The sequence below is a fragment of the Takifugu flavidus genome, chromosome 3 (genome assembly GCF_003711565.1).
Source record: "Takifugu flavidus isolate HTHZ2018 chromosome 3, ASM371156v2, whole genome shotgun sequence".
In the NCBI taxonomy this organism is placed as follows: Eukaryota; Metazoa; Chordata; class Actinopteri; order Tetraodontiformes; family Tetraodontidae; genus Takifugu; species Takifugu flavidus.
The window spans coordinates 1,552,402-1,565,987 of record NC_079522.1 but is presented as its reverse complement, the minus strand read 5'-3'; the positions used below and the strand labels follow the sequence as shown (position 1 = coordinate 1,565,987).

General features: G+C 40.5%; 2 protein-coding genes across 2 annotated transcripts; both read left to right on the top strand.

Annotated features, from left to right (window-relative positions):
• Positions 1–2,696: 2,696 nt before the first annotated feature.
• Positions 2,697–8,451, top strand: LOC130523385 (mucin-2-like; the record flags this gene model as incomplete). The annotated part of the gene is given in 7 exon segments (XM_057028658.1): positions 2,697–2,860; positions 2,893–2,992; positions 2,995–4,006; positions 4,039–4,129; positions 4,182–4,337; positions 4,391–4,852; positions 8,268–8,451. Coding segments are annotated over 7 exon segments (2,169 nt in total), but the record flags the coding sequence as incomplete, so codon positions are not given.
• Positions 8,452–8,645: 194 nt separating this feature from the next.
• On the top strand, positions 8,646–11,774 carry LOC130523384 (mucin-2-like). Its single transcript, XM_057028657.1, has 9 exons — positions 8,646–8,833; positions 9,155–9,219; positions 9,345–9,527; positions 9,606–9,997; positions 10,320–10,384; positions 10,511–10,686; positions 10,765–11,078; positions 11,400–11,464; positions 11,591–11,774. The coding sequence occupies exons 3-9, from the start codon at positions 9,365–9,367 to the stop codon at positions 11,772–11,774; spliced, it is 1,359 nt and encodes a 452-aa protein (XP_056884637.1). The 5' UTR covers positions 8,646–8,833; positions 9,155–9,219; positions 9,345–9,364.
• Positions 11,775–13,586: the final 1,812 nt, after the last annotated feature.

The window sequence follows — 13,586 nt, the reverse complement described above, 5'->3', positions numbered from 1 at the left end:
CACCAACACATCAGCAACAACCAGTCAAACATCTAGTTCAACAGCAACCAATCCATCCACAACTTCTGCAACTACATCGTCACCAACCACATCAGCAACAACCAGTCAAACATCAAGTTCAACAGCAACAAGTCCATCCACAACTTCGCAACTACATCGTCACCAACCACATCAGCCACAACCAGTCAAACGCCTAGTTCAACAGCAACAAGTCCATCCACAACTTCAGCACTACATCGTCACCAACCACATCAGCAACAACCACACCAGTCAACATCTAGTTCAACAGCAACAAATCCATCCACAACTTCTGCTGCTACTACATCGTCACCAACCACATCAGCCACAACCAGTCAAACGTCTAGTTCAACAGCAACAAGTCCATCCACAACTTCAGCGCAACTACATCGTCACCAACCACATCAGCAACAACCAGTCAAACATCTAGTTCAACAGCTCAACAAGTCCATCCACAACTTCTGCAACTACATCGTCACCAACCACATCAGCAACAACCAGTCAAACGTCTAGTTCAACAGCAACAAATCCATCCACAACTTCTGCTACTACATCGTCACCAACCACATCAGCCACAACCAGTCAAACGTCTAGTTCAACAGCAACAAGTCCATCTACAACTTCAGCAACTACAACATCGTCACCAACCACATCAGCACACAACCAGTCAAACATCTAGTTCAACAGCAACAAGTCCATCTACAACTTCTGCTACTACATCGTCACCAACCACATCAGCAACAACCAGTCAAACATCTAGTTCAACAACAAATCCATCCACAACTTCTGCAACTACATCGTCACCAACCACATCAGCAACAACCAGTCAAACTCTAGTTCAACAACAGTCCACAACTTCTGCAACTTCAACAAAACATCGTCACCAACACACATCAGCAACAACCAGTCAAACATCTAGTTCAACAGCAACAGTCCACCCACAACTTCTGCAACTACATCGTCACCAACCACATCAGCACAACCAGTCAAACATCTAGTTCAACAGCAACAAAGTCCATCCACAACTTCTGCAACTACATCGTCACCAACCACATCAGCAACAACCAGTCAAACATCTAGTTCAACAGCAACAAGTCCCCCACAACTTCAGCAACTACATCGTCACCAACCACATCAGCAACAACCAGTCAAACATCTAGTTCAACAGCAACAAGTCCATCCACAACTTCTGCAACTACATCGTCACCAACCACATCAGCAACAACCAGTCAAACATCTAGTTCAACACAACAAGTCCATCCACAACTTCTGCAACTACATCGTCACCAACCACATCAGCACAACCAGTCAAACATCTAGTTCAACAGCAACAAGTCCATCCACAACTTCTGCAACTACATCGTCACCAACCACATCAGCAACAACCAGTCAAACATCTAGTTCAAGCAACTCACAAGTCCCTCCACAACTTCTGCAACTACATCGTCACCAACCACATCAGCAACAACCAGTCAAACATCTAGTTCAACAGCAACAATCCATCCACAACTTCTGCAACTACATCGTCACCAACCACATCAGCCACAACCAGTCAAACGCTAGTTCACAGCAACAAGTCCATCCACACTTCAGCAGCACTACATCGTCACCAACCACATCATCAACAACAAGTCAAACATCTAGTTCAACAGCAACAAATCCATCCACAACTTCTGCACTACATCGTCACCAACCACATCAGCAACAACCAGTCAAACGTCTAGTTCAACAGCAACAAGTCCATCCACAACTTCAGCAACAACATCGTCACCAACCACATCAGCCACAACCAGTCAAACGCTAGTTCAACAGCAACAAGTCCATCCACAACTTCAGCAACTACATCGTCACCAACCACATCAGCACAACCAGTCAAACATCTAGTTCAACAGCAACAAGTCCATCCACAACTTCTGCTACTACATCGTCACCAACCACATCAGCCACAACCAGTCAAACATCTAGTTCAACAGCAACAAGTCCATCCACAACTTCTGCACTACACATCGTCACCAACCACACAGCAACAACCAGTCAAACATCTAGTTCAACAGCAACAAGTCCATCCACAACTTCTGCAACTACATCGTCACCAACCACATCAGCAACAACCAGTCAACATCTAGTTCAACAGCAACAAGTCCATCCACAACTTCTGCAACTACATCGTCACCAACCACATCAGCAACAACCAGTCAAACATCTAGTTCAACAACCTCCATCCACAACTTCTGCAACTACATCGTCACCAACACATCAGCAACAACCAGTCAAACATCTAGTTCAACAGCAACAAGTCCATCCACAACTTCTGCAACTACATCGTCACCAACCACATCAGCAACAACCAGTCAAACATCTAGTTCAACAGCAACAATCCATCCACAACTTCAGCAACTACATCGTCACCAACCACATCAGCAACAACCAGTCAAACGTCTAGTTCAACAGCAACAAGTCCATCCACAACTTCACAACTACATCGTCACCAACCACATCAGCCACAACCAGTCAAACATCTAGTTCAACAACTCAACAAGTCCCTCCACAACTTCTGCAACTACATCGTCACCAACCACATCAGCAACAACCAGTCAAACATCAAGTTCAACAACAACAATCCATCCACAACTTCTGCAACTACATCGTCACCAACCACATCAGCAACAACCAGTCAAACATCTAGTTCAACAGCAACAAGTCCATCCACAACTTCTGCAACTACATCGTCACCAACCACACATCACACAACCAGTCAAACATCTAGTTCAACAGCAACAAGTCCATCCACAACTTCTGCAACTACATCGTCACCAACCACATCAGCAACAACCAGTCAAACATCTAGTTCAACACAAGTCCTCCATCCACAACTTCTGCAACTACATCGTCACCAACCACATCAGCAACAACCAGTCAAACATCTAGTTCAACAGCAACAAGTCCATCCACAACTTCTGCAACTACACATCACCACCAACCACATCAGCAACAACCAGTCAAACATCAAGTTCAACAGCAACAAGTCCATCCACAACTTCAGCAACTACATCGTCACCAACCACATCAGCAACAACCAGTCAAACATCTAGTTCAACAGCAACAAATCCATCCACAACTTCTGCAACTACATCGTCACCAACCACATCAGCCACAACCACAACCAGTCAAACGCCTAGTTCAACAGCAACAAGTCCATCCACAACTTCAGCAACTACATCGTCACCAACCACATCAGCAACAACCAGTCAAACATCTAGTTCAACAGCAACAAGTCCATCCACAACTTCAGCAACTACATCGTCACCAACCACATCAGCAACAACCAGTCAAACATCTAGTTCAACAGCAACAAGTCCATCCACAACTTCTGCAACTACATCGTCACCAACCACATCAGCAACAACCAGTCAAACGCCTAGTTCAACAGCAACAAGTCCATCCACAACTTCAGCAACTACATCGTCACCAACCACATCAGCAACAACCAGTCAAACATCTAGTTCAACAGCAACAAGTCCATCCACAACTTCTGCAACTACATCGTCACCAACCACATCAGCAACAACCAGTCAAACATCTAGTTCAACATCAACAAGTCCATCCACAACTTCTGCAACTACATCGTCACCAACCACATCAGCAACAACCAGTCAAACATCAAGTTCAACAGCAACAAGTCCATCCACAACTTCAGCAACTACATCGTCACCAACCACATCAGCAACAACCAGTCAAACATCTAGTTCAACAGCAACAAGTCCATCCACAACTTCTGCAACTACATCGTCACCAACCACATCAGCCACAACCAGTCAAACATCTAGTTCAACAGCAACAAGTCCATCCACAACTTCAGCAACTACATCGTCACCAACCACATCAGCAACAACCAGTCAAACATCTAGTTCAACAGCAACAAGTCCATCCACAACTTCAGCAACTACATCGTCACCAACCACATCAGCAACAACCAGTCAAACATCTAGTTCAACAGCAACAATCCATCCACAACTTCAGCAACTACATCGTCACCAACCACATCAGCCACAACCAGTCAAACATCTAGTTCAACAGCAACAAGTCCATCCACAACTTCTGCTACTACATCGTCACCAACCACATCAGACAAACCAGTCAAACATCAAGTTCAACCTAACAAGTCCATCCACAACTTCTGCAACTACATCGTCACCAACCACATCAGCAACAACCAGTCAAACATCAAGTTCAACAGCAAGTCCATCCACAACTTCTGCAACTACATCGTCACCAACCACATCAGCAACAACCAGTCAAACATCAAGTTCAACAAACAAGTCCATCCACAACTTCTGCAACTACATCGTCACCAAACATCAGCAACAACCAGTCAAACATCTAGTTCAACAGCCACAAGTCCATCCACAACTTCTGCAACTACATCATCACCAACCACATCAGCAACAACCAGTCAAACATCAAGTTCAACAGCAACAAGTCCATCCACAACTTCAGCAACTACATCGTCACCAACCACATCAGCAACAACCAGTCAAACACCTAGTTCAACAGCAACAAGTCCATCCACAACTTCAGCAACTACATCGTCACCAACCACATCAGCAACAACCAGTCAAACATCTAGTTCAACAGCAACAAGTCCATCCACAACTTCTGCTACTACATCGTCACCAACCACATCAGCCACAACCAGTCAAACATCTAGTTCAACAGCAACAAGTCCATCCACAACTTCAGCAACTACATCGTCACCAACCACATCAGCCACAACCAGTCAAACATCTAGTTCAACCTCAACAAGTCCCTCCACAACTTCAGCAACTACATCGTCACCAACCACATCAGCAACAACCAGTCAAACATCTAGTTCAACAGCAACAAGTCCATCCACAACTTCTACTCAACTACATCGTCACCAACCACATCAGCCAACAACCAGTCAAAATCTAGTTCAACAGCAACAAGTCCATCCACAACTTCAGCAGCAACTACATCGTCACCAACCACATCAGCCACAACCAGTCAAACATCTAGTTCAACAGCAACAAGTCCATCCACAACTTCTGCAACTACATCGTCACCAACCACATCAGCAACAACCAGTCAAACATCAAGTTCAACAACAACAAGTCCATCCACAACTTCTGCAACTACATCGTCACCAACCACATCAGCAACAACCAGTCAAACATCAAGTTCAACAACAAGTCCATCCACAACTTCTGCAACTACATCGTCACCACACCATCAGCAACAACCAGTCAAATATAGTTCAACATCCACAAGTCCATCCACAACTTCAGCAAATACATCGTCACCAACCACATCAGCAACAACCAGTCAAACATCTAGTTCAACAGCAACAAATCCATCCACAACTTCTGCAACTACATCATCACCAACCACATCAGCCACAACCAGTCAAACATCAAGTTCAACAGCAACAAGTCCATCCACAACTTCAGCAACTACATCGTCACCAACCACATCAGCAACAACCAGTCAAACATCTAGTTCAACAGCAACAATCCATCCACAACTTCTGCAACTACATCGTCACCAACCACATCAGCAACAACCAGTCAAACATCTAGTTCAACAGCAACAAGTCCATCCACAACTTCTGCAACTACATCGTCACCAACCACATCAGACAAACACCAGTCAAACACACTAGTTCAACAGCAACAAATCCATCCACAACTTCAGCAACTACTCGTCACCAACCACATCAGACAAACCAGTCAAACATCTAGTTCAACCTCAACAAGTCTCCACAAACTTCTGCAACTACATCGTCACCAACACCCATCAGCAACAACCAGTCAAACATCAAGTTCAACAGCAAACACAAGTCCATCCACAACTCTGCAACTACATCGTCACCAACCACATCAACAACAACCAGTCAAAATCAAGTTCAACAGCAACAAGTCCATCCACAACTTCTGCAACTACATCGTCACCAACCACATCAGCAACAACCAGTCAAACATCTAGTTCAACTTCCAAGTCCATCCACAACTTCTGCAACTACAGCATCACCAACCACATCAGCAACAACCAGTCAAACTCAAGTTCAACAGCAACAAGTCCATCCACAACTTCAGCAACTACATCGTCACCAACCACATCAGCAACAACCAGTCAAACATCTAGTTCAACAGCAACAAATCCATCCACAACTTCTGCAACTACATCGTCACCAACCACATCAGCAACAACCAGTCAAACGTCCTAGTTCAACAGCAACAAGTCCATCCACAACTTCAGCAACAACATCATCACCAACCACATCAGCACAACCAGTCAAACATCAAGTTCAACAACAAGTCCATCCACAACTTCTGCAACTACATCACATCGTCACCAACAACATCAGCAACAACCAGTCAAACATCTAGTTCAACATCCACAAGTCCATCCACAACTTCTGCTAACTACAACATCACCAACCACATCAGCAACAACCAGTCAAACATCAAGTTCAACAGCAACAAGTCCATCCACAACTTCTGCAACTACATCGTCACCAACCACATCAGCAACAACCAGTCAAACATCTAGTTCAACAGCAACAAGTCCATCCACAACTTCAGCAACTACATCATCACCAACCACATCAGCAACAACCAGTCAAACATCTAGTTCAACAGCAACAAGTCCATCCACAACTTCAGCAACTACATCGTCACCAACCACATCAGCAACAACCAGTCAAACATCTAGTTCAACAGCAACAAATCCATCCACAACTTCTGCAACTACATCGTCACCAACACATCAGCAACAACCAGTCAAACGCCTAGTTCAACAGCAACAAGTCCATCCACAACTTCAGCAACTACATCGTCACCAACCACATCAGCAACAACCAGTCAAACATCTAGTTCAACATCCACAAGTCCATCCACAACTTCTGCAACTACAACATCACCAACCACATCAGCAACAACCAGTCAAACATCAAGTTCAACAGCAACAAGTCCATCCACAACTTCAGCAACTACATCGTCACCAACCACATCAGCACAACCAGTCAAACATCTAGTTCAACACAACAGCAACAAGTCCATCCACAATTTCAGCAACTACATCGTCACCACCACCACATCAGCAACAACCAGTCAAACATCTAGTTCAACAGCAACAAGTCCATCCACAACTTCTGCAACTACATCGTCACCAACCACACATCAGCAACAACCAGTCAAACATCTAGTTCAACAGCAACAATCCATCCACAACTTCTGCAACTACATCATCACCAACAACATCAGCAACAACCAGTCAAACAAACGCCTAGTTCAACAGCAACAAGTCCATCCACAACTTCAGCAACTACATCGTCACCAACCAACATCAGCAACAACCAGTCAAACATCTAGTTCAACAGCAACAAGTCCATCCACAACTTCTGCAACTACAATCGTCACCAACCACATCAGCAACAACCAGTCAAACATCAAGTTCAACAGCAACAAGTCCATCCACAACTTCTGCAACTACATCGTCACCAACAACATCAGCAACAACCAGTCAAACATCTAGTTCAACAACAAGTCCATCCACAACTTCTGCAACTACAGCATCACCAACCACATCAGCAAGTTCAGGTGTTGAGCCAATCTATATTGTTTCAGCAACTTTACCTCAAGAGACTTTTCAAGAAGAACTGACTAACCCAAACAGCACAACATACAAAGAACTTGAACGTCGAGTAATAGACACGGTATGTTGACCTTGGTATACAATTCTTTCCATTATTGACTTTTAGAATTTCGATTTAAGAAAAGTATACACAATTAAGTCCATTCAAATCAGTTGTTAAATTTAATAATATTAATTAGTTGGTAGTTGAATTTAATCAATTTGGATCCAAATTGAATCCAAGTCAGTCGAAGTCCAAGTTGTAATTCAGTCCTACACCAGTGCAAACCTTGGAGGTATTTAAGAAAATGTCATGTTTCAATATATTTTTGATGGTTCAAAAAAACATACATGTTATAGTGTTATACATTTTTAATAATTCATTTCCACAATTCACTTTTTACAGTGTACACCTATCTACACAAGAAAATATGGAAAGAGATTTGTCCGCTGCTTTGTGAAACAATTCCGGTAAGTATTTTTCAGTCAATAACTGAATACAGGTCATCACGTATTTTTGTGTTTCCTGTGTTAATTTGAACATTAGAAATCTACAGATCTCTCTCAATACCTCTGATTTCTGTCTTTTAATGTAGCCCTGTGCGTCTACGAGAAGATGCAACTGCAGCTGATATTGGGGTTGTGCTCCGCAACAATATCCCCATTTCTGACCTCCCAAATAATGACGAAGTTGCTGAAACTTTAGCAATTGCAGCAAGTAGCAATGAGACCTTAAGTGTGGCTCTGTCTGCATCCTCAATCCAAACTATATGTAAGTAAACGCAAAGAAATCAAAGAAAGACAAAGTTTTTGGTTTCAGTCAATAATCTATTTAAAATATTTTTTACAGCTGGTCCAGTTCCTTTAACTACTGAGCCTGCCACACAACAACCACATCAAGTTCAACAACAACAAGTCCATCCACAACTTCTGCAACTACATCGTCACCAACACATCAGCAACAACCAGTCAAACATCTAGTTCAACAACAAGTCCATCCACAACTTCTGCAACTACAGCATCACCAACCACATCAGCAAGTTCAGGTGTTGAGCCAATCTATATTGTTTCAGCAACTTTACCTCAAGAGACTTTTCAAGAAGAACTGACTAACCCAAACAGCACAACATACAAAGAACTTGAACGTCGAGTAATAGACACGGTATGTTGACCTTGGTATACAATTCTTCCATTATTGACTTTTAGAATTTCGATTTAAGAAAAGTATACACAATTAAGTCCATTCAAATCAGTTGTTAAATTTAATAATATTAATTAGTTGGTAGTTGAATTTAATCAATTTGGATCCAAATTGAATCCAAGTCAGTCGAAGTCCAAGTTGTAATTCAGTCCTACACCAGTGCAAACCTTGGAGGTATTTAAGAAAATGTCATGTTTCAATATATTTTTGATGGTTCAAAAACATACATGTTATAGTGTTATACATTTTTAATAATTCATTTCCACAATTCACTTTTTACAGTGTACACCTATCTACACAAGAAAATATGGAAAGAGATTTGTCCGCTGCTTTGTGAAACAATTCCGGTAAGTATTTTTCAGTCAATACTGAATACAGGTCATCACGTATTTTTTGTGTTTCCTGTGTTAATTTGAACATTAGAAATCTACAGATCTCTCTCAATACCTCTGATTTCTGTCTTTTAATGTAGCCCTGTGCGTCTACGAGAAGATGCAACTGCAGCTGATATTGGGGTTGTGCTCCGCAACAATATCCCCATTTCTGACCTCCCAAACCTCCCAATATGACGAAGTTGCTGAAACTTTAGCAATTGCAGCAAGTAGCAATGAGACCTTAAGTGTGGCTCTGTCTGCATCCTCAATCCAAACTATATGTAAGTAAACGCAAAGAAATCAAAGAAAGACAAAGTTTTTGGTTTCAGTCAATAATCTATTAAAAATATTTTTTACAGCTGGTCCAGTTCCTTTAACTACTGAGCCTGCAACTACAACAACCACATCAAGTTCAACAACAACAAGTCCATCCACAACTTCTGCAACTACATCATCACCAACCACATCAGCAACAACCAGTCAAACATCAAGTTCAACAACAAGTCCATCCACAACTTCTGCAACTACATCGTCACCAACAACATCAGCAACAACCAGTCAAACATCTAGTTCAACAACAAGTCCATCCACAACTTCTGCAACTACAGCATCACCAACCACATCAGCAAGTTCAGGTGTTGAGCCAATCTATATTGTTTCAGCAACTTTACCTCAAGAGACTTTTCAAGAAGAACTGACTAACCCAAACAGCACAACATACAAAGAACTTGAACGTCGAGTAATAGACACGGTATGTTGACCTTGGTATACAATTCTTTCCATTATTGACTTTTAGAATTTCGATTTAAGAAAAGTATACACAATTAAGTCCATTCAAATCAGTTGTTAAATTTAATAATATTAATTAGTTGGTAGTTGAATTTAATCAATTTGGATCCAAATTGAATCCAAGTCAGTCGAAGTCCAAGTTGTAATTCAGTCCTACACCAGTGCAAACCTTGGAGGTATTTAAGAAAATGTCATGTTTCAATATATTTTTGATGGTTCAAAAACATACATGTTATAGTGTTATACATTTTTAATAATTCATTTCCACAATTCACTTTTTACAGTGTACACCTATCTACACAAGAAAATATGGAACGAGTTTTGTCCGCTGCTTTGTGAAACAATTCCGGTAAGTATTTTTCAGTCAATAACTGAATACAGGTCATCACGTATTTTTTGTGTTTCCTGTGTTAATTTGAACATTAGAAATCTACAGATCTCTCTCAATACCTCTGATTTCTGTCTTTTAATGTAGCCCTGTGCGTCTACGAGAAGATGCAACTGCAGCTGATATTGGGGTTGTGCTCCGCAACAATATCCCCATTTCTGACCTCCCAAATAATGACGAAGTTGCTGAAACTTTAGCAATTGCAGCAAGTAGCAATGAGACCTTAAGTGTGGCTCTGTCTGCATCCTCAATCCAAACTATATGTAAGTAAACGCAAAGAAATCAAAGAAAGACAAAGTTTTTGGTTTCAGTCAATAATCTATTAAAAATATTTTTTACAGCTGGTCCAGTTCCTTTAACTACTGAGCCTGCAACTACAACAACCACATCAAGTTCAACAACAACAAGTCCATCCACAACTTCTGCAACTACATCATCACCAACCACATCAGCAACAACCAGTCAAACATCAAGTTCAACAACAAGTCCATCCACAACTTCTGCAACTACAGCATCACCAACCACATCAGCAAGTTCAGGTGTTGAGCCAATCTATATTGTTTCAGCAACTTTACCTCAAGAGACTTTTCAAGAAGAACTGACTAACCCAAACAGCACAACATACAAAGAACTTGAACGTCGAGTAATAGACACGGTATGTTGACCTTGGTATACAATTCTTTCCATTATTGACTTTTAGAATTTCGATTTAAGAAAAGTATACACAATTAAGTCCATTCAAATCAGTTGTTAAATTTAATAATATTAATTAGTTGGTAGTTGAATTTAATCAATTTGGATCCAAATTGAATCCAAGTCAGTCGAAGTCCAAGTTGTAATTCAGTCCTACACCAGTGCAAACCTTGGAGGTATTTAAGAAAATGTCATGTTTCAATATATTTTGATGGTTCAAAAACATACATGTTATAGTGTTATACATTTTTAATAATTCATTTCCACAATTCACTTTTTACAGTGTACACCTATCTACACAAGAAAATATGGAACGAGATTTGTCCGCTGCTTTGTGAAACAATTCCGGTAAGTATTTTTCAGTCAATAACTGAATACAGGTCATCACGTATTTTTTGTGTTTCCTGTGTTAATTTGAACATTAGAAATCTACAGATCTCTCTCAATACCTCTGATTTCTGTCTTTTAATGTAGCCCTGTGCGTCTACGAGAAGATGCAACTGCAGCTGATATTGGGGTTGTGCTCCGCAACAATATCCCCATTTCTGACCTCCCAAATAATGACGAAGTTGCTGAAACTTTAGCAATTGCAGCAAGTAGCAATGAGACCTTAAGTGTGGCTCTGTCTGCATCCTCAATCCAAACTATATGTAAGTAAACGCAAAGAAAGAAAGAAAGAAATCAAAGAAAGACAAAGTTTTTGGTTTCAGTCAATAATCTATTAAAAATATTTTTTACAGCTGGTCCAGTTCTTTAACTACTGAGCCTGCAACTACAACAACAACATCAAGTTCAACAACAACAAGTCCATCCACAACTTCTGCAACTACATCATCACCAACACATCAGCAACAACCAGTCAAACATCAAGTTCAACAACAAGTCCATCCACAACTTCTGCAACTACAGCATCACCAACCACATCAGCAAGTTCAGGTGTTGAGCCAATCTATATTGTTTCAGCAACTTTACCTCAAGAGACTTTTCAAGAAGAACTGACTAACCCAAACAGCACAACATACAAAGAACTTGAACGTCGAGTAATAGACACGGTATGTTGACCTTGGTATACAATTCTTTCCATTATTGACTTTTAGAATTTCGATTTAAGAAAAGTATACACAATTAAGTCCATTCAAATCAGTTGTTAAATTTAATAATATTAATTAGTTGGTAGTTGAATTTAATCAATTTGGATCCAAATTGAATCCAAGTCAGTCGAAGTCCAAGTTGTAATTCAGTCCTACACCAGTGCAAACCTTGGAGGTATTTAAGAAAATGTCATGTTTCAATATTTTTTGATGGTTCAAAAACATACATGTTATAGTGTTATACATTTTTAATAATTCATTTCCACAATTCACTTTTTACAGTGTACACCTATCTACACAAGAAAATATGGAACGAGATTTGTCCGCTGCTTTGTGAAACAATTCCGGTAAGTATTTTTCAGTCAATAACTGAATACAGGTCATCACGTATTTTTGTGTTTCCTGTGTTAATTTGAACATTAGAAATCTACAGATCTCTCTCAATACCTCTGATTTCTGTCTTTTAATGTAGCCCTGTGCGTCTACGAGAAGATGCAACTGCAGCTGATATTGGGGTTGTGCTCCGCAACAATATCCCCATTTCTGACCTCCCAAATAATGACGAAGTTGCTGAAACTTTAGCAATTGCAGCAAGTAGCAATGAGACCTTAAGTGTGGCTCTGTCTGCATCCTCAATCCAAACTATATGTAAGTAAACGCAAAGAAATCAAAGAAAGACAAAGTTTTTGGTTTCAGTCAATAATCTATTAAAAATATTTTTTACAGCTGGTCCAGTTCCTTTAACTACTGAGCCTGCAACTACAACAACCACATCAAGTTCAACAACAACAAGTCCATCCACAACTTCTGCAACTACATCATCACCAACCACATCAGCAACAACCAGTCAAACATCAAGTTCAACAACAAGTCCATCCACAACTTCTGCAACTACAGCATCACCAACCACATCAGCAAGTTCAGGTGTTGAGCCAATCTATATTGTTTCAGCAACTTTACCTCAAGAGACTTTTCAAGAAGAACTGACTAACCCAAACAGCACAACATACAAAGAACTTGAACGTCGAGTAATAGACACGGTATGTTGACCTTGGTATACAATTCTTTCCATTATTGACTTTTAGAATTTCGATTTAAGAAAAGTATACACAATTAAGTCCATTCAAATCAGTTGTTAAATTTAATAATATTAATTAGTTGGTAGTTGAATTTAATCAATTTGGATCCAAATTGAATCCAAGTCAGTCGAAGTCCAAGTTGTAATTCAGTCCTACACCAGTGCAAACCTTGGAGGTATTTAAGAAAATGTCATGTTTCAATATATTTTTGATGGTTCAAAAACATACATGTATAGTGTTATACATTTTTAATAATTCATTTCCACAATTCACTTTTTACAGTGTACACCTATCTACACA